Below are 23,435 nucleotides of genomic sequence, written 5' to 3'. Positions count from 1 at the left end.
CTGGGGACGCAACTTTAAAATCGTATTAAACATGCATGTGTCATTAAAAAACAACCTTGCTTTGATGGGAGATATTATTAAGTGTTGCTTTTGATAAAACAAGCTCTTTTTCATCATTAAAAAAAAACATTTTTATCAATTTTATTGCATATGAATGATTGAACCCTTCTCTGTAGACACAATGTTTTAGATGTAGTGAGAGGACATTAAGAAACATAGATTTGGTATAAAAATGAGAAAATTAAATTGAAGGTAACAATTGTGTTAAATACATTCTATTATTAATCCCTCATGACATTTAAAATTGAAAATATTTTTATTTTTAAACCTAATCGCAGTTACCCTTGCTGAACCTGTTTTGTCCCATGTCTCAAGAATGACTGCACAGTATATAGTGGGACTACTTTTTCTAACCCTGACTCATGTTTATTTTTAATTCTTAATCTCCAATAATAATTTTTACTCATTCTCATTTTCTTCCAAATCTTTATACATTTATTCTGCTTAACACAAAATAAATATTCTTTTTAATAAGCCTTCTGCAATTCCTCACACAATCTCTATGGCTCCAGAAGACATAGAGGATAGAAGATATAGCACACAAGTCGTTTGGACAACTTTTATGATAATATATTGCGCTTTTTCCTCTGATTTGACCCAATTGCCAGAATTCAATTTCACCTTTTGTGTAGAATAAAGAGTTTTATTCGACACAGTGTTTTTGTTTTTTTTGTGAACTATCCCTTTAACGAATCTGTCCATCAGGTTGACGTCTATGCGAGCACTTTTCTGCCTGGACAGCCGGGCGCCATTTTGTTCGCCTGTGGAGCCGAGAAGGGAAATCCTGTCCAGGAGCGTCGACCACTCTTCATGCACCAAACCGAACATACTTAATTCCAGTCGGTATAAACTGGTAATTGTCAACGCTTTATTTGAAGTAATTGAACATTGTATTTATTCATTCATTTACTTAATTTAGGTAACGTTAAGTGTAGTAGTTGTGCTAAAGTTAACAACATGCTAACGTTACCCGAAGTTATCAACATGCTATTCGAAAGTCATAGAACACTGTGTTATTTTAACGTACACAGCTTTCAGGCTTAATAATATACAAATCATTTGTTCTTTAAACGTTTCTTGTCTCAGTGTTTTTCATCTGACAACCTTCATTGTTAAATAAGTCAGACCAAACATTACACTAAGGCCTAACGTGACGAATGAAGAAGAACAAATCTTGTGAACAGTGGATTTAATTCCAAATGCAACTTAGTAACTTTACGTCGTAATCGAACTTTTGAAAAACTAAATGGAAACAAAAGCGTTTTTCAGTAATTCGAATCACGATTGTTTTTGCTGTCCTTTCGCTTTGGGTTAATTCTAAGCGTGTAGATTAAGTAATAATATATATTTTTCATCTGTAAAAATGTTTCTAAAATATTTGAGATTTAAAAACGCAGATTTTGTAAACTGCACCCTAAATTTACAGGTGCGGACGCAAAATCTGCGAAATATTTATTCAGATAATACCAATTTTAAAACTTGATAAATATGGTTTATCATGCTCGAAAAAGAAACCCAAGAACCAAAATTAGTTAAAATACTAAACTGTCTGCACAATCTCAGGTTGTTTGTTATGTACTGTCACCTATTGTTGTGTCCAATCACATGGTATATAAATCTAAAAACATGTTCTGTCTCCATTGAAAATATATTCCATGTATTAAAATATATTGTGTTCCTTATACAAATAACCGTTTGTTCAGCACATGGGGAGTGTTTTTGTCTCTTTTTTTAAATGTAGGTTATGCAAGATCTTGTCCTTCATTCCAGAGGATAGCTGGATTTGGATAATGATTTAGCTTCCCTGAAGATTGCTGCCTTTTTAATCTCACCGTTGGCTTTTGTTTTTCCTCTATTGGGCTTTTTTATATATATATAGTTCCAGTCTACCCCCCTTTCAAATTTCCTCCCACCTTCAAGAGACGTAGAAGAGATCCCTTCTTTTTGTTTTTTCTTTCCAACATCTCCAAGATATCCAGTCCCATGTTTTGCCCTGGGCTCTCCTTTTTTGACAACATCTTGCTTGAGGATTTTTAAACTACCCCAAACCCCCTCACCACTCAATTATCAACAATATTGGAGAGAAAGAAAAAAAAAACGGACATTTTCCACCACATGCCAATTTTAACACAGCAGTCTGATGGGAACAAGTCTCTAAGAGAGGCAAAAGTTGCCCCATCTCCCCCTGTTCAGTCTTTACTCATCAGTCAAGTGTTCCTTCAGGATCCACACAGTGCGGAGCGACTCTTCAAGAAGCACTTGAGATCACCAGGGAACGTCTCAGCCACTGCAGGTGAACGAAGTTCTTGCAAAGCATTCTCTCTCCAGTATTAGTATATCGGCCATTTAGCATCATTCAGGACAGAAAGTGAAAATGTGAAAGGATCAACAGGAGCATGAATAGGCTTGTAACACTCTAAATAGGGAGATTCACGTGGACCCTGTCGCAGGACGAGATTGCAACATCACTGAAGAGCTCCTGACCTAGAAGACTACAAACTTGTGCCAGAATGACCATGCAAGGAGATGACTGCTACTTCTACTATTATTCCACCTGTACTAAGGTAAGTGTAAAAAGTCACATCTCCTTTGCATTTAGAAATTTCCCTATTGTTGAAAGCTGATTTTGAGTTTTTAAGTAGGTCATTAAATTATATATACACTACCGATCAAAAGTTTGGGATCAGAACGATTTTTTATGTTTTTTACAGGAGTTTTTTTATGCTCATCAAGGCTGCATTTATTTGATAAAAAATACAGGGAAAAATGTAATATTGTGAAATATTATTATGATGTAAAATAACGTTTTAATATACATTAAAATCGAGTCTATTCCTGTGATGCAAGGCTGAATTTTCAGCATCATTACTCTAGTCTTCAGTGTCACATGATCCTTCAAAAATCATTCTAATATGCTGATTTATTATCAGTGCTGGAAACTGTTGTGTTGGTTGATATTTTTTTGGAACCTGTGATAATTTTTTTTAAATGAATAAAAAGTAAAAAATAAGAGCATTTATTTAAAATAAATATTTTCTAACGATATACACTACCGTTCAAAAGTTTGGGGTCAGTACATTTTTATTTTTTTTTTTTTTTTTTTTTTGAAAGAAATTAAAACTTTTATTCAGCAAGGATGTGTTAAATTGTTAAGAAGTGATAGCAAAGATTTATATTTTTAGAAAAGATTTATATTTTGAATAAATGCTGTTCTTTTTTAAGTTTTTATTCATCAAAGAATCCTGAAAAAAGTATAGCAGTTTCCAAAAAAGTATTTGGCAACACGACTGTTACCGACATTGATAATTCTAGTAATAAATCAGCATATTAGAATGATTTCTGAAGGATCATGTGACACTTTATACTGGAGTAATGGCTGATGGAAATTCAGCTTTGCATCGCAGAAATAAATTATATTTTAAAGGATATTAAAATGGAGACCATTATTTTATGTTGTAATAACATTTTGCAAGATTACAGTTTTTTTTTTGTGTATTTTAGATCAAATAAATGCAGCCTTGATGAGCATAAGAGGCTTCTTTAAAAAAACATTACAAGTCTTACTGATCCCAAACTTTTGACCGGTAGTGTATATATATATATGTGTGTAGATGTATATATACTTTTTGAAAGTGTTTTATTAAATATTTTAAATAAAGTTATTTATTAATATTAAATGTAATATGATCAAATATAGGGCTGGGTAAAAAATATCGATATCTCGATATTAATCGATTCTCATTTTTACAGAACAATATCGATTCCTAAATCCCAAGAATCGATTAGTCTAGCCTGTTTTCACTTAATGGACGGAACATTGAAGGGCACTTCTCATCCAATAAATCACAATAAGCATTGTGCTTTGGTACTTTTCATATGAAACAAAGTCTCAGATTTCAAATTCTGTCCATTGTATTGCAGTATTCAAACAATAAATGCCGTTTTGGTGCTGTTTAATGTGGAGTGACTGATCGCTGTAGCGCCTCAGATCAACAGACGCACATGAACTGATCATCTCCTCCACATTAATACCAGTTTCATCACAAAATAAACATGACTAAACGTCCAAAGGTAAGTTAAAAGAAAGAGTGCAACTTTACAATACGTATCCTGTCTCATGCAATCGCTCAATCGGTGTTTCAGCCGCGCAAAGAAGCCAATATAACGGCTTGTAAACAATGTCACGTACGTAACGTCACATTTACCTCAGGAAAAAAAACATATTCGGTGACCATAAACTCGGTCAGATAGAAAAATAAACTGTACAATCATTTTGCTTAATGTATGCACCATAACATATTCATTATAATTTTTACTGTTCTTCAATGTTTAATTTGTTTGAATAAATCCATAAAGTTTTTATGACAGCCAACATTTAAATGTTTATATTTAAAATAAATAAACAAATTGAAGTAGAAATAGCAATATGTAACTAACTTTATTATTGTAAAATCTTCATTAATTTTAACCTTCAATATTATTATAATAATGTTGTACCAACTGACTCGTGTGTATATTTTACAGCATTAGTTGAGATTTTTTCCAATAAATCACAATAAGCATTGTGCTTTGGTACTTTTCATATGAAACAAAGTCTCAGATTTCAAATTCTGTCCATTGTATTGCAGTATTCAAACAATAAATGCCGTTTTGGTGCTGTTTAATGTGGAGTGACTGATCGCTGTAGCGCCTCAGATCAACAGACGCACATGAACTGATCATCTCCTCCACATTAATACCAGTTTCATCACAAAATAAACATGACTAAACGTCCAAAGGTAAGTTAAAAGAAAGAGTGCAACTTTACAATACGTATCCTGTCTCATGCAATCGCTCAATCGGTGTTTCAGCCGCGCAAAGAAGCCAATATAACGGCTTGTAAACAATGTCACGTACGTAACGTCACATTTACCTCAGGAAAAAAAACATATTCGGTGACCATAAACTCGGTCAGATAGAAAAATAAACTGTACAATCATTTTGCTTAATGTATGCACCATAACATATTCATTATAATTTTTACTGTTCTTCAATGTTTAATTTGTTTGAATAAATCCATAAAGTTTTTATGACAGCCAACATTTAAATGTTTATATTTAAAATAAATAAACAAATTGAAGTAGAAATAGCAATATGTAACTAACTTTATTATTGTAAAATCTTCATTAATTTTAACCTTCAATATTATTATAATAATGTTGTACCAACTGACTCGTGTGTATATTTTACAGCATTAGTTGAGATTTTTTTTTTCCTTGAGAAAATTTGGCATGTACTGTACCTGATATGTATCGAAAATCGAATCGAATTGGTAATTGAATCGCAAGCTTGTGAATGAGAATCGAATCGTGAAATTTGTGTCATCCCAGCCCTAATAAAATGACTATGTAAGAAAATTATATATATGAACACATGCACATACTTGCATATATATAAAAGATAATGATCATAATTAAAAATGAATGTTTTGTCTTGTGGTTTACCTTTTAAGGGTGACAGCTGCCCTTTTCGACACTGCGAGGCTGCCATGGGTAGCGAGACGGTCTGCAACCTTTGGCAAGAGCAAAGGTGCTTCCGTAACATCTGCAAGTTTCGCCATATGGAAATAAAGGTTGGTGTTCACTTCCAAAACCCCTTTCTGTTGAGATCGTTCCATTGTTTCTGAAATGGGACCTCAATAATGATCCACCCTGTTATTGTTATTATTTTTTTAGAAAAACCGCAAAGAAATTGCATGCTATTGGGAGAACCAGTCTGCTGGCTGCCAGAAGCCTCACTGTGCTTTCCATCATGAGAAGCCACGCGTCATCGATGGGAATTATTTTGCCCCAGACAAAGGTATTTGGCTGTCTTAACAGTGTTTTGAACTATACTGGTCTTTATTAATATATAATATAAATTGGCCTTTTGTCTTTTTTCTTTTTTTAACAGGGCAAGTAGTGCGAAAGGAGAAGGAAGAGACCCCATATGAGGATCAAGTCAAACAAGTCTCTGTGCCCACTGCAAACCCCACTAACCCGCAGTTAAGAGGGGTCATTAGAACTGAGACCCAAGAGAATGTCCCCAGTCCTACCCATCCACCAGTGGTTATCAACCCTGTGGATGACGATGATGAAGATGGTAAGCTCACATTTCTGTGATGTTTTAACTAGAATTAGGAAAGGGTTGTCCAATCCCATTCGTTGTTGGTTCCAACCCTTAATTATTCCTTGATTAGCTGGTTCAGGTGTTTAATTAGGGTTGGAGCTATGGTCTGCAGATGGACCTTTAAGGGTAGAGTTTAGCATCCCTCATCTAGAAATACTAAATTCTTTTTATTTCAATATTTACAGATCAATTCTCAGAGGAAGGAGATGAATCTCTTGGAGGATCACCCTGGAAAATGATCACAGGCAAAAGTAAAGACTGTTTCCATGTTCTGTACATATTTTCTTTTATTTATTGAGAGCTTTATTAAATCATCATCTGTCATGCAGATGATTCGCTGAACTTTGGTATCCAGACACTAGAGGAGATCAGACTGAGGAAAGCACTCATGGCCAGTCTAAAGAAATCTGGTAAATGAACCCTCTGCACTATTTCTTTTGGGTTATCTGTTAAGACATCTGAAGGATCATTTTAATATTCACTTTTCGTTTGTTTGCAGGGCAGTCCACCATGCAAAGCTCAGCCCAAAACAAAGGAACTGCTATTGAAAAGGAAAACATTAAATCTCTCTCACGTTTGGAAGTTAACAATTCCAGCATCGGTAAGCTGTCCATAAGGTTGAGCTTTGGTTTTTGCAGTATTGAACCATTTAATAATTTTAAAACCCTTTTAAAATCTGTTGCAGATTCATCTGTTAATGAAATTGGAAGAAGAAAAATTACAGACAGACTTGGGGAAAGAATTTTGAAAAGAGGTAAGGTTATGAAAACCGTTTGCTTCACATTGTGGTATACATTTATGTATCTGTGGTCCCTTTTTACAAAAACTGACAGATGATATTTAATTTAAGATGCTTCTGTGGAGGAAGACCTACCATTGAAACGACGCCTTGCTGAACGTCTCGGTAGAATTGTTGAATCTTCCACAAACGTGCTACCACAGAAAGGTGAGAGATTCGTTTATTGTGCCAGCTGTGGTTGTGTGGGTATTTTGTGTCTATTCCATAATTTGTTACTAACTATTTTCAGCTCAGAAACCAGTGCGTGAAAGACTTGGATTGACTGCCGCGCCACCTAGCACTGACAGCGAGCCGAAATCATCTGGAGATATCCATATAAAAACTCTGGAGGAGATTAGGCAAGAGAAGGCAGCCAGAAACCTCAACACGAGTGAAGTTGTGCCTGTTGTGAAAGAAGTGCTGGCAAAGAAGCTGAGCCCATCCAAGAAAAGTGTCAGACCCGTTGGCGGACTTCAGGTTAAGACCTTTTCTGAAATCCTGCACGAAAAGAAAAAAATTCAGGAGAAAAAAGCTCAGGAAGTGAATACAACAGCCAAAAGCCCAGAGAGGAATGAAGGACCTTCCACTGCCGGAGCTGCAGTCAAGGCTCCTGTGACAGCTGGGGAGGTACGAGTAAAAACGCTGGAGGAGATACGCAGGGAAAAGACAGCCCAGATGCAGGCACAGCTTCATGAGCCCACAGACGATAAAACCCAAACCTCAACTGAAGCAGAGGCAAGTGAACCTCCAAAGAGGCGCATTCTACGCATTAATAAAAGCTCACGTAAGTCAGACACATTCATGTTTTTCTAGTTTGAAATGGTTTAAGAATGGCCACATATGCCCAAAGAAGTGTTCACATAGCTGTCAATTCTTTCCAGCAACTGCATACACTGTGGATCAGACAAAACCAGATGCGCCTGATAAGAAACTAGAACCTGCTGCAGAAGTAAGACACAAGACAACAGTCCTAAGGGAATATTATTGTTTCTAGATTAATTATTGTTTGCTCTGTTTTACTCGCAGACAAACGGAAAAGGCAAACCCTCCAGTGAGACTGTTAAAGTGAAAGCGTTTGAGGAGATCATGCGAGAGAAGAGACTCCGCAAGCTACAAGAGGAGCAAGTCACCACCACCACCCAGAAGGATGCAGGACTGTCTGCACCTGCTGCCTCACCGCCAGCCTCTGAACCCTCTGGCCAGCCCCAAACCACAGTGAGACAGCGGATCGCCCTCAAGCACAAGAGCTCTCCACTCCCTGCTGCTGTAGTGCCCCAGAAAAGCTCCCCCGAGCTCTCTGGAGACAGGTCTCCATCGAACACACCAAAGCCGTCAACCTCTCCTGTGATAGCTATCCAGCTGGCTGAGGGAAATATTCAAACAGAGACCAAGGGTATGAATTTAACATGAATTGGTGGTGATATTCAATCTCTATTTAACTGATTATTTAACTCAGTTTTTACATACAGTATTAACAAAAATATAATAAGAATGACAAAATGAAAATAATTATCAAATGCCAGTAATGTTTACAGTAGTACTAATTAGGCATGGGCCGATCACCGGTTTCAAGGTATAACGCGATTTGAAAATTTCACGGATTACGCTAATATTTTCCGTTATACCGTTCCTGCGGTATGCGCTGTTTTTCATGTGTCCTCAAAGACTGAAAGTGTAGGAATCCCTCAGGTTGAGTGCAGTGTAGATAGTAACACGACCCTCCTCCTTCTGTTGGTGCGAGCGAGAGGTCAGTCACGTGTGTGTAGGATGGCCGAGCTTAAGGAGCTTCCCCTGGAACTTACGCGATCGGCAAACGGCCGTTATGTGTCTTATTGCAAGCAACTCGTCTCTGTTCTGGACTTGCACAAACTGCGTTGCAATGCAATCGTTTTCCAAAATGTAATTTATGTGAAAATGAAAATAATTATCAAATGCCAGTAATGTTTACAGTAGTACTAATTAGGCATGGGCCGATCACCGGTTTCAAGGTATAACGCGATTTGAAAATTTCACGGATTACGCTAATATTTTCCGTTATACCGTTCCTGCGGTATGCGCTGTTTTTCATGTGTCCTCAAAGACTGAAAGTGTAGGAATCCCTCAGGTTGAGTGCAGTGTAGATAGTAACACGACCCTCCTCCTTCTGTTGGTGCGAGCGAGAGGTCAGTCACGTGTGTGTAGGATGGCCGAGCTTAAGGAGCTTCCCCTGGAACTTACGCGATCGGCAAACGGCCGTTATGTGTCTTATTGCAAGCAACTCGTCTCTGTTCTGGACTTGCACAAACTGCGTTGCAATGCAATCGTTTTCCAAAATGTAATTTATGTGAAAATATGAAGTCTGTAAACGCCCGTTAACACAGGCCAGAGACGAATCTGAGTGAATCTGTGTCTCATTCAGAGCTTCTGCTGTTTGCTTCAAGCATGTAGTATTTCACAAAGCTAGTCAGAACATTCTGTTTTTGCTTCAAATTGGATTATTAAATCAAATTATGTGTATGAAATTATGTAACTAAATTATATGAAATGATATAAATGAAATGTATATGAATTATATAACTAAAATTAAATAACTGTAATTACAGATTTAGGTTAATTAAATAAAGATGTCAGTCTTTATTTTTCTTTTTAGGAAACAAATCAAAGAAAAAATTAACAAATTCTACTCTGTTCCTAATATGCTGGATGTTGCTCAAAAACAAAATATATTGTGTTCAACGGAAATGTTTATTTTATTGTTTTTTACCCAGTCATTTAAAAATAACACATTTTAGAGCTGTAACGACAATACCGTGAAACCGTGGTATTTTTGCTTAAGGTTATCATACCGTCAACATCTCATACCGGCCCATGCCTAGTACTAATAAAATATAATCTGAAATTTATGTATGTATAAACTAAAATGAACTATCTTCCAAATGTCCTACTCAGTTTGCTGTTTTTCTCTGCATTTCAGTGAAGCCCAAGGTGAATGTAAAGCCGTCAGTAGTGAAGCCAGCAGCCCAGCCTACCCAAAAGAGGAAAGCTGCAAAAATTCGTTCTGCTGTTGCTGAAGTGAAACCTCTTAACACTGCCTGTCAAACACCTTCCTCGCTGGTTATTCCCAACAAGCGCCTTAAGGTGAGCGTTAATTTAGTTAATTATTTTTAAATAAATGTTTTTTTTTTAGCCAAGTCTGGTGTGTCACTGTGTTAGAAAACAAATAGAATACAGTTTGATTATTATTATTATTATTATTTTTTTAATACTCTTTCAGGTGGCGTCACCAGCCTCTCAAGATGTTCAGTCCGACACTCAGCGGGTGCCTTCCAACAAAGAGGATATTCAAATGGTGCCTATGAACTGCGTTGAGCCAGCCAGTACAAAATCACCTGAAATTGTTACGGTCCCCCAAAGGTATGGGAAATCTTTAAGTATTTCAGACATAATACTTATATACACACACACAATTATTTTTTGAGATTTTTATTTTCTATGTTCTGTTATGTTCCTTTGTAGCCCTGTGATCAAAACACCCAGTTTGCAGCGCTCTCGGCGGTCCAGCACCACTTCTGGTCGTACTCCTGCTGTTACCAGTTCAACAGTGGATGACTTTGAAGAACTGTTAGGTGAATTTACTGATGACCGGCTTGAGGATGACTTGGAATTGGATTCGGGCAAGGGAGAGGACGACCTTCTTTTAGAACTCTCAGAGATGATTGACAGTTAGACATGAGCGACGTCATCCCTTTACTACAAAAACACTGCCACTATGAATTTGAAAGGACTGTGACATCATTTAACCCACATCATTTTAAATTAAGGCATATATTTTCAAACTCTAATAGATCTGTTTTAATGTTCCTGTTTACATTTTTTTTCCCCATGTTGATGTAAATATGATTTCTTCCTCAAATAGTGCTTGAGAAACACCAGTTGTGGTGTCCAGGTTTTGTCCTCTTGTTTTATTTTAGTTGACTTCTTAAAGCTGTCAAAAAAGGGAAAAATCTTATTTAGCTGTTGCAGGTATTAACAAGCCATTATAAGACAGCCTCGGGTATAATGATTGTTGAATCAGTCATTATGTATTACAGAGACAGGACGTTTTCAGTTGTGTACTGTGTATGCTGAAAAATAGCTTTTTATTAGAGAGGCACATCAAAGCCACACCTTTTTTAGTCTTCATTTTGAGTCACGTGTATTTATGATCCATTAAATGTTCTTTTGCCGTCATTATCAACATTGTTTTAATAGGTCATTTCGCTCACCTTTGATTTAGTATAGACAAAATATTTTATGGTATTATGGTTTAACGGTCTGGGAGATAGCCGAAGGGCATGGTTTTCCTTTTTCATTTCTGCATAATTTCTGTCACAAATTTTATGCTAAAAGAAATTTCCTTGGAAAATTTCCATCTACACCTTTCCAGCTTGAGAAATTAATATCAAATAATTTTAGCAGGGACGTTCCTTCTCAGACTTCTGAATGAAACCCTTAAATATGAAGCAGTGCTCTCAGGGACAATACTTCAGCTTTGCTTACCTGTATATTTTGTGTTTTCTTTGGAAATGTCCTGCCCACCCGTGTCTTCTCATCTTTGTTTTTATTCACCTTAACTAAGTGACCTCATGCATTGAGGGTATGTAATGTGAAAATGTTTGTGCTGCGGCGCTGCCTGCACTTGTTGCACCTCTTCAAAATCATCTTCGTAAATAAAATGTCTTTATGAGAAAATATTAGTTTCAGTTTTTAGCATGGTTTACCAAGCTTTGCTATGCATTGTACTTTTTAATATTTTTTAGTGTTTCAGGCCACATAATATATTTTACTGTTTTATTTTGTGTGTTTAAATATATTAACTACTTTTATCCCCAGGTTTATGTCCACAAAATGAGAACAGTATAAAAAGCCAGTCTGTCAAAGACTTCTGAGGAACGGAAATTCAGAAATGCTAAAGTATAGTAATAGTCTATTAAATAGCTTCTGATAAATACTTTATTTCACCTTGGTTTTGATACTTTGCCGTTGGTTTGTCATTGGAAGCCTCAGAATGTGTATTCTGTATTTCTTCGATTCTGAGAAAAAGAGAATCGCTATTAAACCCCAAGCCAGCAGGTGGCGGTAAACATGTAACGCTTGCATTACTCTGACATCCTGACCGAAAAAACAGGAAAAAGACAACTGCGTATTATCGCAACTGAAAACTGCAACTCAAACGCTCGTCCTCTGCTGTTGTCATTCTTCCACACAAATAGACAACCATAAACCGAGGATTAAGGCTTTTATAAGCCTGGGAATTCTCCTCAAGTTCTGATTCAATAGCTGGGATGCATAATTTCCCTCTAAATTTTAGCTTGTTTAATGGCAGGTATTGGAAATTTCACAGTAAAAAGGAAGATATATTTATTAGACATAGAAGTGAATTAAGCATCCGGCGAAGATTATTTACGAGGTCGTAAGAATCTGCAAGGGAGGCTTATTTTTTATTTATTTATTATTTTTTTTTTTTTACATTTGAAGGTAATAGAGAGCCGTTTGTTCTCGAAATTGAGAGATTTTTAAAGGGGCTTCTGTAGGAGACATCGAGGTTAGTGGTTATTCGGTTATAACCCAGTATTGGCTAGTTGTTTATTATATATACGTTTATTCTCCAAACTAACGTGCTAAACATTGTTTTGGTTTGGTGTAACGGCAGAATAACTGGCCGATGGTTGTTTATCTAAGAGACTGACATCTAGTGCCGGTAAAGAGTCACTGCAGTTCTGTCAATATATATATATATATATATATATATATAATAAAGTTGAATAAGCCATGAAGCTCCTGGAAAACTCAAGTTTTGAGGCCATAAATAGTCTGCTCACAATTGAAACGGGAGACTGTAAGATAATTGGACGGTAAGTGCTCAATGCTTGTTTTCATAAGTTAAAATTAAGACAGCATCCTTTGAAAAACACATTTTCATATCTGAACACTATCAGATCCCATAAAGAGGAAAGAACATGTCATTCACGCTGTTCTGGTGTTATTTGCCTTTTTTTCCTCAATGTGACTACTGGCACTGTTGTGATGTTTCTCTAGTATTGAGAGCTACTCCTGTAAGATGGCAGGTGATGACAAGCAAATGTTTAAGCAGTTTTGTCAGGAAGGGCAGCCGCACGTGCTGGAGGCTCTGTCTCCTCCGCAGAGCTCAGGAATCAGCCCCAACAAGTAAGTCAAAGACTTTTCTTGAGGTACTGATAAGCATTTCACTGTCATCAACCCCCTCACATAAACACAGTACAAATATCTTCCAGCAGGTCATTGCACATTCACTGAAATATGTTTAATTTTCAGACTGAGTCAGAGTTTGGATGATGGGGAGGGTCCGCTCTCTGACAAGTGCAGCAGAAAGACGCTCTTTTACTTGATCGCCACTCTCAATGAATCCTTCCGGCCGGACTACGACTTCAGTCGCACCAAAGGCCACGATTTCAGCAAGGAGCCCAGTGTTAATTGGGTAATTTTGACATAAAATGGTTACAATTTTTTAAACAACATATGCACTAATTTAACACAATGTTAACTAGAAATTGACAGTAAAAATGTAAATAAATTATGCTTATTCTTATTATTAATAATAAGAATATCTGGGACCCTACAGAGGATAAGTGGTTTGGATGTGTTATTGCAATTATAATATTTATAAATAATACATTTATTTAATATTCCAATATAAAACTATTCGAACAGTTCATATTCTTCTTCTTAATAATAATAATAATAATAATACATGCGAACCTACAGAGGATAAGTGTTTTGGAGAGTGGATAGAAGAATAAATAATGATAACTGTGTTTGTGAAAATGTGGAGGGACATTATAAAGCTATTTAAAAAACTGTTATAAAACCGAGGTTTATTAAATGGTTCATGATTTCCACAGGTGTTTAATGCAGTGAACAGCAGTTTGTCTGCTGCTGCTGGTGAGGCCTACAGTCACCTACAGCCTCAGTTATGGGAGGCCCTAGACAAGGAGATCAGTCTTGCTGAATGTGACATATACAGGTAGATATTCTTCTTTCAAACCCATGTTCAGTCAGGTTTGCCTAGAATTTGCTGAATGCTTTTGATTTTGAATAGTGTTTGTTTGAATAATACAGCTGCACTAAATTTATTAAGTATGCTTTAAAAAAAGTTCTGATTGCATTCTGTGACAGCTACAATCCAGACCTGGATTCAGACCCTTATGGGGAAGAAGGCAACCTGTGGTCCTTCAACTACTTCTTTTATAACAAAAGACTGAAGAGGATTGTGTTCTTTACATGCCGTTCTGTCAGGTGAGGATCTGTATGTCAGGGAGAAAGCAATTTAACATCAACATATAAAAAAGAAAAAACATAAGAAATCTTTTTAATGATAGAGATAATGACTTTATTATAGATTGCGTGTTATGTTATGTTTGGGTGGAAGAATACTTTTATTCAGCAAGGATGCATTAAATTGATCAAAAGTGACAGTTAAGATGTTTATAATGTACAAAAGATTTCTGTTTCAAGTAAATGCTGTTCTTTTGAACTTTCTCTTTATCAAAGAATCCTGAAAAAAGCGTATCATGGGTTCCATGAAAATACTGAGGAGCATTAATAATAAGAAGAAATGTTTATTCAGCACCAAATCATCATATTAGGATGATTTTGAAGGATCCTAATATTTTTACACTGTTATTTTATATTTTTGTGATATTTCATAGTATTATTTTTTTGACAGTGTTTTTGATCAAATAAATGCTGCCTTATTGAACATAACAGACTTCTTTTAAAAAAAAAAAGTAAAAAATCTAACTGGCCTTTTGAATGGTAGTCTATATATACTATATATTTTACACTATTATTATGAAATATCTTATAAAAAATCAGCAGGTCCAACTTGGAAAAAAATTCAAGTGAGCTCTGACTTTTTGTATTTGTGGTCCTTTAGTCTTTTCATGGCTCCACGAGACTCTGGCATCAGCACTGAACTGGATCTAGAGTTGGATGAGGGCAGCTATGAGGAAGAGGAAGAGGGCAACATGGATGAAGAGAGGTGAGGAACTATGCAGACTTCACCGTTATTAATTGTTAACACTTCTCCAGGAAGTACTGCATTGCTTTATCGTCATTCAGATGTGACAGAAAAATGACTGCAAATAAATCATGTGGTTCCAGTGTATTTGCTAGTGGAGGGCCAACAGTCAGCCAGAAGTATCATTGCAGTGTAACTGCTTACAATTACTCTGATATTACTAGCCTGACAAGCAGTGGCTGGTGTTATTGAAGTCAGTGATAGATTGATGGCTCTTTCCACAGGTATGGTGCACTGTGTGCCTGATGAAGCCCTCGTCCCTGTCATCTGAAGCCAGCATCTCTTGCCTGCGTTTTAATGCCTGTTATCCTTTTCTGTTTCTTGTGTGTTCATTTTATATACTGTTGGTCATTTCTTAGAAATGGAGAGGTGTTGTAATCCAGAGATGTTCAAGTGCTATTAATTGCTTAATTTAATAGCACTTGATAATTAATTATCAAGTCCTATAATTAAATAATTTTATTTTTTCATTTCCAAAGAGGTCATTTTTCGTTGTATCCGAGTGCAAGTTACCCAAACCTCATTTATGAATTCATGTTCATTATTTCCACTCGTTTTTATGGCTCCATGAACTTCACAGCAGTATTTCCACTAGGTGGCATCCTTCAACATCTTTGTCACCTGTCTCTGGTCATTTTTGACTGCTTATTTTACTGCTTGACCTTTTTGAGACGTCATAGTTAACATTTAAATTTGAGTTTCCATATTTGTTAGGCCTACACATGCTCATAACTCATATTTCTGTTATTATATCAGCATCACATTTTCCCAATTTTTTTTCTCTAATGATTATAATAGAAGTTAATAGATGAGTGTAATTTTTTTTTAGGACTTGATACATTTTCCTGCAACTTTCTTGCCTCAGGAAAAATGATATTTAAATAGATATCAGCGTAAGCGTCACCTGGTAGATTTATTGGTGTCTTGACCTACAAGTCAACTTCCGTTTTTAGTTGCGCCCCCAATGCTAATAAAAATGTGAAAGGAAAACCACGATGGGTCTGTAAAGTTTAGTTTTTCTAAAGCTTTTATTTGTTGTTACTGTTTCTAAGTTGGATTTTGTAACATTTGTGAGGTGTACTTCGGCTTTCTTCCATGAAAACCTGTTTGTGGTGACTTGTTTTCATTGTCTGACAACACATTTGACTAAAATTACTCTTTATATTCTTTGCTGATGTGTTTTTAGCTGTAGATCTAACATGGTTCTGTGGAAGGATATTGATATCCATAAACTTTGATTGGGTGTCAGAGGCTGTTACTGAATTTTATTGTCCCATTTGACATCGTATTGCTTGATATTGAAAGAATTTGATCAGATTTAGTGCTGTTGCTTAGTCTTTCTACTCTGGCTTGAATTGCACTTACTCATGATGACCGCTATAGATCATATTGTCCACTGTTATGTGTTGGAGGGCCTCTTGAAGATCTGGCCATATGTGAAGTCGCAATCTTCATTTCTTTTCTGTTTTAGATTTGATTCTGACCTATCTATGTTTGTAATTTCGAGCACTTTTATGTATTACAGAGTTGCACCAGTATAAGAAAAGGATATGAGCAGAGAAATGTAAGATCACTTTTGGTGTTCACTTCATAGATTATTTCTACAAATGTTTTTGGAGTAATAGTCCTACAAAAACAAGGATGAGCACCATTGGATGCAGATTTATGCATTAATGATACATTAACATTTACTTCTTGGCAGCTTAACATATTTTTATGAATATCCTTTTAAAGAGCATATTTGTTATTTTCAAAATGCTGTGTCAAAATAAATATCTACTGATTTAATGTGCACTGATTGCGATTTTTACTTCAGAAAAACCTTGCTGGGATTAATACGTACTGCTGTTGTGAGATTTTTGTGCTGAATGCGAATATTTTAATATTATTAAGCAGGTCACATCTGATAATGAATCATTAATAAGCAACAATGGAGTCTTGATTTTTCATTTTATTTGTACTGGCAACAACAAAATACTTGTTTGTAGGTACATCACCCCTTGAAACAACAACAAATGTAGTGTCCACTTCTCACTAGTAACAAAAAGATATCTACAAAAGGACAAGTACTTTAACAAACAAAGGGTCAAAGCATTGCATGCAGGCATCACAAACGATAACGTATGTAAAGCCTTTGTTTCACTCAACAGGCACACCTCTAAACCATTATATGGACGTTTCCTGTAGCGCATGATGTGCCCCACATCCCTTCAGGGGTAAACCTGCTCTGCAGCACAAATACATAGTTTAACAGACGGAAAGACATTTACAAAAGAGAATCGCAGAAAACACAGAATCCTTTTGAATTCTTAACATGAAAAGGAAATATGAGCACTTGTGCTGACCCGCTGCAGATACACACGCTCGGACTGGTGGGGGGGAACTCAAATCTTTGGTACTTTAACAAGTCCAACAACAACATTGGCTGTTTTACTGGAAAAAAGGCACTTTAAATAGTCAAATCTGTATTTTCCACTGCAAAAATATGTAAACAGTACATAAAGGCACGAAGTGTGCATCAAGTATACCAGGAATTAAGTTAAAGGTTCTTTCATTTACACAACATGGGTGTACAATGGGAAATCCATGCACTGATTAGACAATACTGATGTTAAAATTGTGTGCAGCAGCCTCATGATATTCTTTCAGGACCGAAGCTGTGCCGTGAGCAAACGTCTGCTAGGAAAGCAGCATTTTTTTGCCCTCCGAGTGTCGTTTTCTTGGAGAGATAACCACAAATGGATATTTTCAGAGGTAAGAAACACAGTTACTTCTGCTTGTAAAGACTACACGGTCAGTCTTTTGCCGGTCCTGAACACCTCACTGGGTAAAAACAGCACTGCTATTAACCTGCTATAGTTTCTGGAATCTCTTCCATTTGATGCCCTTGAACTCTGCATACCTTATGAGACAATCTGTCTTTCTCCATAGAATCCAATCCCCTGATTGTGGGTAAACAGAATGAAGAAGGCTCATTAACAATCTCCATTATCATTTGGTTCAAAATCAGGCACCACCTGGTCTGTCGAGTGTCTGGTGCTGGAGTGCTGGTTGAGGGATACGTTGTTGTTACAGTGGAGCCATGGGTGGAGGAGTATATCTCCAGCCTCAAGCCTCTCCGAGGGAGATTTCCTCAGCATGCAACACACCAGCGACTTAGCCCTGGGTGAAAGAGTCTCTGGGATGGTGAACGCACCCCTGCGAATTTTGCTGAACAGTACTGTGGGTTCCACGTCCTGAAATGGATAACGTCCTACTAGCATGGTGTAGAAAACAACACCAAGGCTCCATACGTCGGCAGCCTTCCCTGAGTACGAGTGCCGTGAGTTTAAGATCTCTGGGCCGACATAGGCCGGGCAGCCATGTTTGTCCGTCAGCGAATCGTCATTCCCGTTAATAAGACAGGAGTCCTCCAGGTTTTGCAAGACCAGCTTTGTTCTGAGGAACCAAAAGAACATCTATCAGCCACCTGATAACTAGGTTCTACGTTTATAAATGGAAAATATTTGCTAGATGAGCAAGATAAGGTAACACTTATGCAATTCATACAGGCTGTAATTAGTGTAAATATAACATTGTATGCACTTCCAAATTTGTAAAAAAAAATACAATAAAATTAAGGAATGATGCATATAACACGCATATATTTTTATTAGAATATTATATTTTAATATAGTTATATATTGTAACTACATTTTATATGAATCTATAATTATTTTATACATTATATAGTAGTTAATAGTTGATATAAAAAAAACTTATCTTTATTAACATCTGTTTATTTCTCAATACTATATATTTAAATTTAACAGCAACTATAAAAAATTATTAAATTATTATTTTTTTAATAATCTTACAACAATATAATGTACAGAGTAAAAATGGATTTTAATTTTGAGGCTTAAATTATTAGTGCTTTTAAAAATAAACATCAAGTTTGCATTAGATGACAACAAAGGTAATCGGAATTTTAAAAATAGGGGAAATTAGCATGCACAATTAATAATTGTGCATTCTAGAAAAAAAACAAAAAAAACTTATATTTGCTGATAACTAAAAATCAAGTGCAGACTTGACTTGACTAACTAGTAATTAAAGAATAAATTTGAGTTACTGACCTCTGTGGATCGGTAAACACAAACTTGCGCAGTTTAAGGTCTCTTAAAATGACGCCATTCTCGTGACAGTGCGCAACCGCAGCTGCCATCTGGCCGAACAGGCGCACTGCTTCATCCTCCTGCAGCCTCTTGCAGGTGCGCACGTACGAGTGCATGTCTCCATAGTTACGCTCAAAGAATATGTACAAGTTGTTCTCCCCGAGCACCACCTCTGAAATCTTGCAGATGTTACTGTGTGGAAGCAGACGTGTGTAGGGTGCTATGAACTCGTGATACTTCTTAATGGAAAACACCTGGTGGGAACATACCAAAACAAGATGATTAATGATCCTAAAGTTCCATAACTTTTATTAATAGAAGATATTTCAAATCCACTATTATGAAGCATCTATGCTCACCTTGCATGTGTACTCCTGTTCAGTGACCTGATGAACCGCTCTGAACGTCTGAGCTCCTTCTGCGGCTTCCAGCAGGATGTAGGGTCCGATACGCGAGACGTGGTGCTTCTCTGACCCCGGCTGCTCAAGGCTCTGGGACAGGGGGCGAAGACAGGGCGTGAGACCCGGGGAAGGAGGCTGGCTGAGCCTGCGGCGCTTGCATTTGAAGGTATCGGTGTTGTGAGAGTCCTCAAAGTCTACTCGCTTCAGTCGCAGTGGAGGTGTAGGAGTTGACAGGTCCATACTCATCTGTGACAAAAACAAATCAGTGTAAGTTCATGGCCTTGTGACAGCATGACTTAACATACCATAAAGGCTGATTGAATGAAGAAGGTAACAGGGAAAATTGATCAAATGAGTGCATATGGTTATTGCCGCACACTTAAACACTCAGTAACCGTGGGATAATCTCTCACACACTAACTAAACCAGAATGGGAGGTTCATTAACATTGTGTAATAAAAGGAGGTGATTTAAAACGGTTGAATGGCTATGTGATGAGCAGTGCTGCTAGATCCTACTGACTCAAGGTCCTCTCGAAATGCTGCTCGGCGCCTGTGAGTCATACAGTGTTTAAGTTATTACACATTCAAGCATACCTCATAGAATGACGTAGCCTAGTTTCTTCCACTTCACCATTTTTAAACTAAATTTTTGTCCCCCTAATAAAAATATTAGTATTAATATTAATTCAATATTAGTTTTAATATTTTTCGTCACTGTTAAGAAGACAGTTTTTAAACATGTGCGCGTGTGAGTCTCGGAACTTGACGCAGGGCTCGTCGGACTCGAACCTAAATCCCCAGAATGAGCGGTTTTCAGCATATGGGTCAACCGCTACGTCAACGTTCATAGTTAAATAAACAATGTAAGTAATATGCTCAAAATGCTCAATAGATGGATGTGAAATCCAAGTTGACAAAGTTCAAACAACAGCAGGCGCTGCATCACTTTCCATGTAAAGTTTAACCACTGAAGTGTTTCTCAATAATCGTTTAAATGGGAAAGTTGGTCAATAATTGAACTAATCTTAAGGACTCTTGGTTGGAGATACTAAATGGTGATTTCTAGAGGTTAGTGTAACGCTTAAAGGTTTACAGGACTTACCTCGCAGCTTTAGACAAAGGACCCGCTCCTCTTCAAAACAGAACAATGAACTTAGTTGTGTCTACTTGTCAGAGAACATTTCCACCGGGGAAAAACACGAAATATTATGAAATGAACACTGGGGAATTGTCAGCCGTAGTTAAGTCTCGGCATAAGAGAGAAAATGTCGTCTCCAATGAATGCAGAATAAATATGAGTCAGTTTGAAAGGACGCGCGTGCCTTTTATACAGTAGCTGACTTGAAAAGTATCTCCGACTTCAATGTGTTTTGCAGATATTAATGCACATTTAGCCTCTTTTCGTGTGTAATCTGTCTTTTTCTTTGCTTAGTAGATTGAGCAGATTGGTACTTGTGAATCTGGCGGCAACACCAAGAGATCTCCAGTTGTTGGCACGAATGTCTTTGTTCCTTAGTCCCGCTGAATGAACGAGTCCTGCATGGACAGTATTTCCTTGGATCTTGATTTTCACTGTTTGGTCAAATATCCTTTAGTGGTCGAATGAAGTCCGATCGTTCACGCTGAATATCGGACGAATAAAACTTGATAAGATGCTGTTAAACGTAACGTTACTTAACTGAAAGTTTTGCCATCCGAAATACAAGGAAATGTCCGAGGAAAGTTGAACTAGAGGACGCGTCCGAATTGGTGACAGCACAGAAATGAAAAAGTAGTCCTTTAGTTGGTCTTTTGTTGCTGCCGCAATAAACGGTCCCTTTAGTAATGAGATAACAAATCAGACGTGGCCCCTCAGCCTGGCCGTCCGACTGTAAAGTCTCACTTTGGCTGGGCACGTCTAATATGCTCCGTGTGTTACACCAGCCTGACTCGATGATGCTGTTCTTAGAAAGATTGCGACACCTTGGCTCCGCCCCTCGGGTCTGACGACATCTAGTACGGAGCTTGGCAATAGTACGCACTACTGTTGAAGTTTGCAAGGGCCGGGTGGATTGCAAACACAAAGCGTGGCGTTTAATGGAAATGTTAAGCCAGTTTTACACAGTAAACACCGCTGAACTGACCACAGTACTTTGACAGTTTCCAAAGCAGCGAATATTTAGTGCACAGTGTAGTTTGCTTTCAACATAGCATATATAACTATTGTTATATTTAACGGCGAGGGAAAATAACGCAGGAAAGAAAGCGATGTGATAGATCGTGTAAATGTACATGAAAGCGTGCGAAAACCGTGCTATATGTGTTGCTATATATATAGGTTAGGTTTGTTCTTTTTGCCGTTGTGAACATTAATGCCCCACCCCTGTGTATGACTCAATACTAATGTTGGTGTTGCACATCAAGTGTTTGTCAGGGTGACGTGCAGGTAGCTGACAGATATAGAACAAAATACAACCCCACAGAAAAAAATATATATATGTATCGTTTCTCCAAAATAGAAATAATATTAAATGTAGAACTTGTTTTTCATAATACGAACCCATAGAAAAGAAATAGGCCTATGTATTGTTTCTCCTTAATATAATAATATTAAATGGAGAGCTTGTTTTCAGATTTGCAGAAATGCCAAAAGTCAGACATTTCAGTATGAATTCAAACATTTTTCATCAAATTCTACCATATTTTATGCTATATAAGTTTTACCACTAACTGTTGGTCAACAATTAGGCCTGTTTGTAGTCAAGCTTTTAAATAATTGAAATATAACTTCAGTGAAACTCATTTAAACCTCATTGAGGTAAATTTCCTTGTTCAGTGAGCTAATTATATTCTATTACAAATCTTAACCTAATCCCATTTTAAGTTTTGCAATTGCATTTTGTGTTATTTGATTTCAGTCTGTATTATTGCTGGTGTTCTGGTTAGTACACTGCATGTTTATCTCACAGATGGCCTACAGTAAGCAGGTTGCAGTGACAAACCCTGTAACCTGAGACAGGGTGCCCCAGGCAGTCAGCAGGATGCCTCCACAACGCTCATGGTTTCAAGTTGAGTCAGAGGTTTCATACATGTGTGTGGGTGGAAAGAGGTTTCCTGGGCTGTTCCACCTTCAGAGTTCTGAGTGGGAGACCAACAACTCCTTAAAATGGAAATGTTTCTGCTGCACGGTGTGTTTTATTGTTTAATCTTGCACCTCGAGACACCAGATTCAAATGTTCAAAATGCGCTAAATAGATGGATGGATATTCAGGGGATTTCTTTTAATTTAATCCTTTGGTTTAACAGCCACAGCTGAGTCATGACATTTTAATATATCACCATCAGAAAGTTAAAAGTGTAGCACAGTTTCTCTGCATGTTGACAGAGAGGAATTGTTAGGATGAATATGACTCTATTTCCAAGAAATCTCCTTCCTGTCTGTGTCTACACAGATGTCACCAATTCTGGATTGAGACATATTGTCACCATGGGAACAAGCAATGTCCTCACAAAGGCTTTGTCTCATCTTGATGGACACTAATGGTGGTTTACCGCTATGGAAGCGCTGGTCCAAAGTGATCAGGAAGTCATGAATATCCTCCCTCCAGTTTCCAACAGCTAATGACAGCCTTTGAACAAAAAGGGCACATTTGTTCTCAGTTTTGATGAAAGACATGCTGACCTATTTGTATTGGTCCTGCATCAGTTTTTCTAACACGCAGACACAAATACACTCAGCCACAGACACGTTGCTGAATTAGCCTAGTTTACGAAAAGGGGCAGACCTGTATATCAATGTCTAATTGGATTAGCTGTGTGATTTACTGGGTTATG

General features: G+C 37.1%; 3 protein-coding genes across 6 annotated transcripts; 2 read left to right on the top strand and 1 right to left on the bottom strand.

Moving 5' to 3' along the window:
* Nucleotides 1–776: 776 nt before the first annotated feature.
* LOC107602423 (zinc finger CCCH domain-containing protein 11A-like) lies at nt 777–11,453 on the top strand. Of its 4 annotated transcripts, none has more exons than XM_016295097.1 (17): nt 777–913; nt 2,284–2,353; nt 2,485–2,624; nt 5,552–5,671; nt 5,775–5,898; nt 5,992–6,180; nt 6,393–6,458; nt 6,537–6,617; nt 6,707–6,808; nt 6,893–6,961; nt 7,058–7,153; nt 7,236–7,769; nt 7,867–7,934; nt 8,012–8,378; nt 9,939–10,102; nt 10,239–10,378; nt 10,481–11,453. In XM_016295097.1, exons 3-17 carry the CDS (start codon nt 2,571–2,573, stop codon nt 10,689–10,691), a joined length of 2,385 nt encoding a protein of 794 aa, XP_016150583.1. In that variant the 5' UTR covers nt 777–913; nt 2,284–2,353; nt 2,485–2,570; the 3' UTR covers nt 10,692–11,453. The 4 variants fall into 4 exon arrangements, with proteins under 4 accessions (XP_016150583.1, XP_016150508.1, XP_016150437.1 ...); XM_016295022.1 differs by having other exon boundaries at nt 1,940–2,353; XM_016294951.1 differs by having other exon boundaries at nt 777–2,353.
* Nucleotides 11,454–12,159: 706 nt separating this feature from the next.
* On the top strand, nt 12,160–17,478 carry maf1a (MAF1 homolog, negative regulator of RNA polymerase III a). Its single transcript, XM_016295386.1, has 7 exons — nt 12,160–12,858; nt 13,043–13,171; nt 13,298–13,460; nt 13,885–14,006; nt 14,159–14,278; nt 14,919–15,023; nt 15,287–17,478. The coding sequence occupies exons 1-7, from the start codon at nt 12,776–12,778 to the stop codon at nt 15,306–15,308; spliced, it is 744 nt and encodes a 247-aa protein (XP_016150872.1). The 5' UTR covers nt 12,160–12,775; the 3' UTR covers nt 15,309–17,478.
* Nucleotides 17,001–21,545, bottom strand: LOC107602678 (tribbles homolog 2-like). Its single transcript, XM_016295279.1, has 4 exons — nt 20,725–21,545; nt 19,579–19,866; nt 19,181–19,473; nt 17,001–18,500 (listed from the first exon to the last, which is right to left on the bottom strand). Exons 2-4 carry the CDS (start codon nt 19,864–19,866, stop codon nt 18,038–18,040), a joined length of 1,044 nt encoding a protein of 347 aa, XP_016150765.1. The 5' UTR covers nt 20,725–21,545; the 3' UTR covers nt 17,001–18,037.
* Nucleotides 21,546–23,435: the final 1,890 nt, after the last annotated feature.

The sequence above is a fragment of the Sinocyclocheilus grahami genome, unplaced genomic scaffold (genome assembly GCF_001515645.1).
Source record: "Sinocyclocheilus grahami isolate Dianchi unplaced genomic scaffold, SAMN03320097.WGS_v1.1 scaffold2.1, whole genome shotgun sequence".
Taxonomy (NCBI): Eukaryota; Metazoa; Chordata; class Actinopteri; order Cypriniformes; family Cyprinidae; genus Sinocyclocheilus; species Sinocyclocheilus grahami.
The sequence above is the reverse complement of the archived record's forward strand: the minus strand, read 5'-3'. Positions and strand labels throughout refer to the sequence as shown.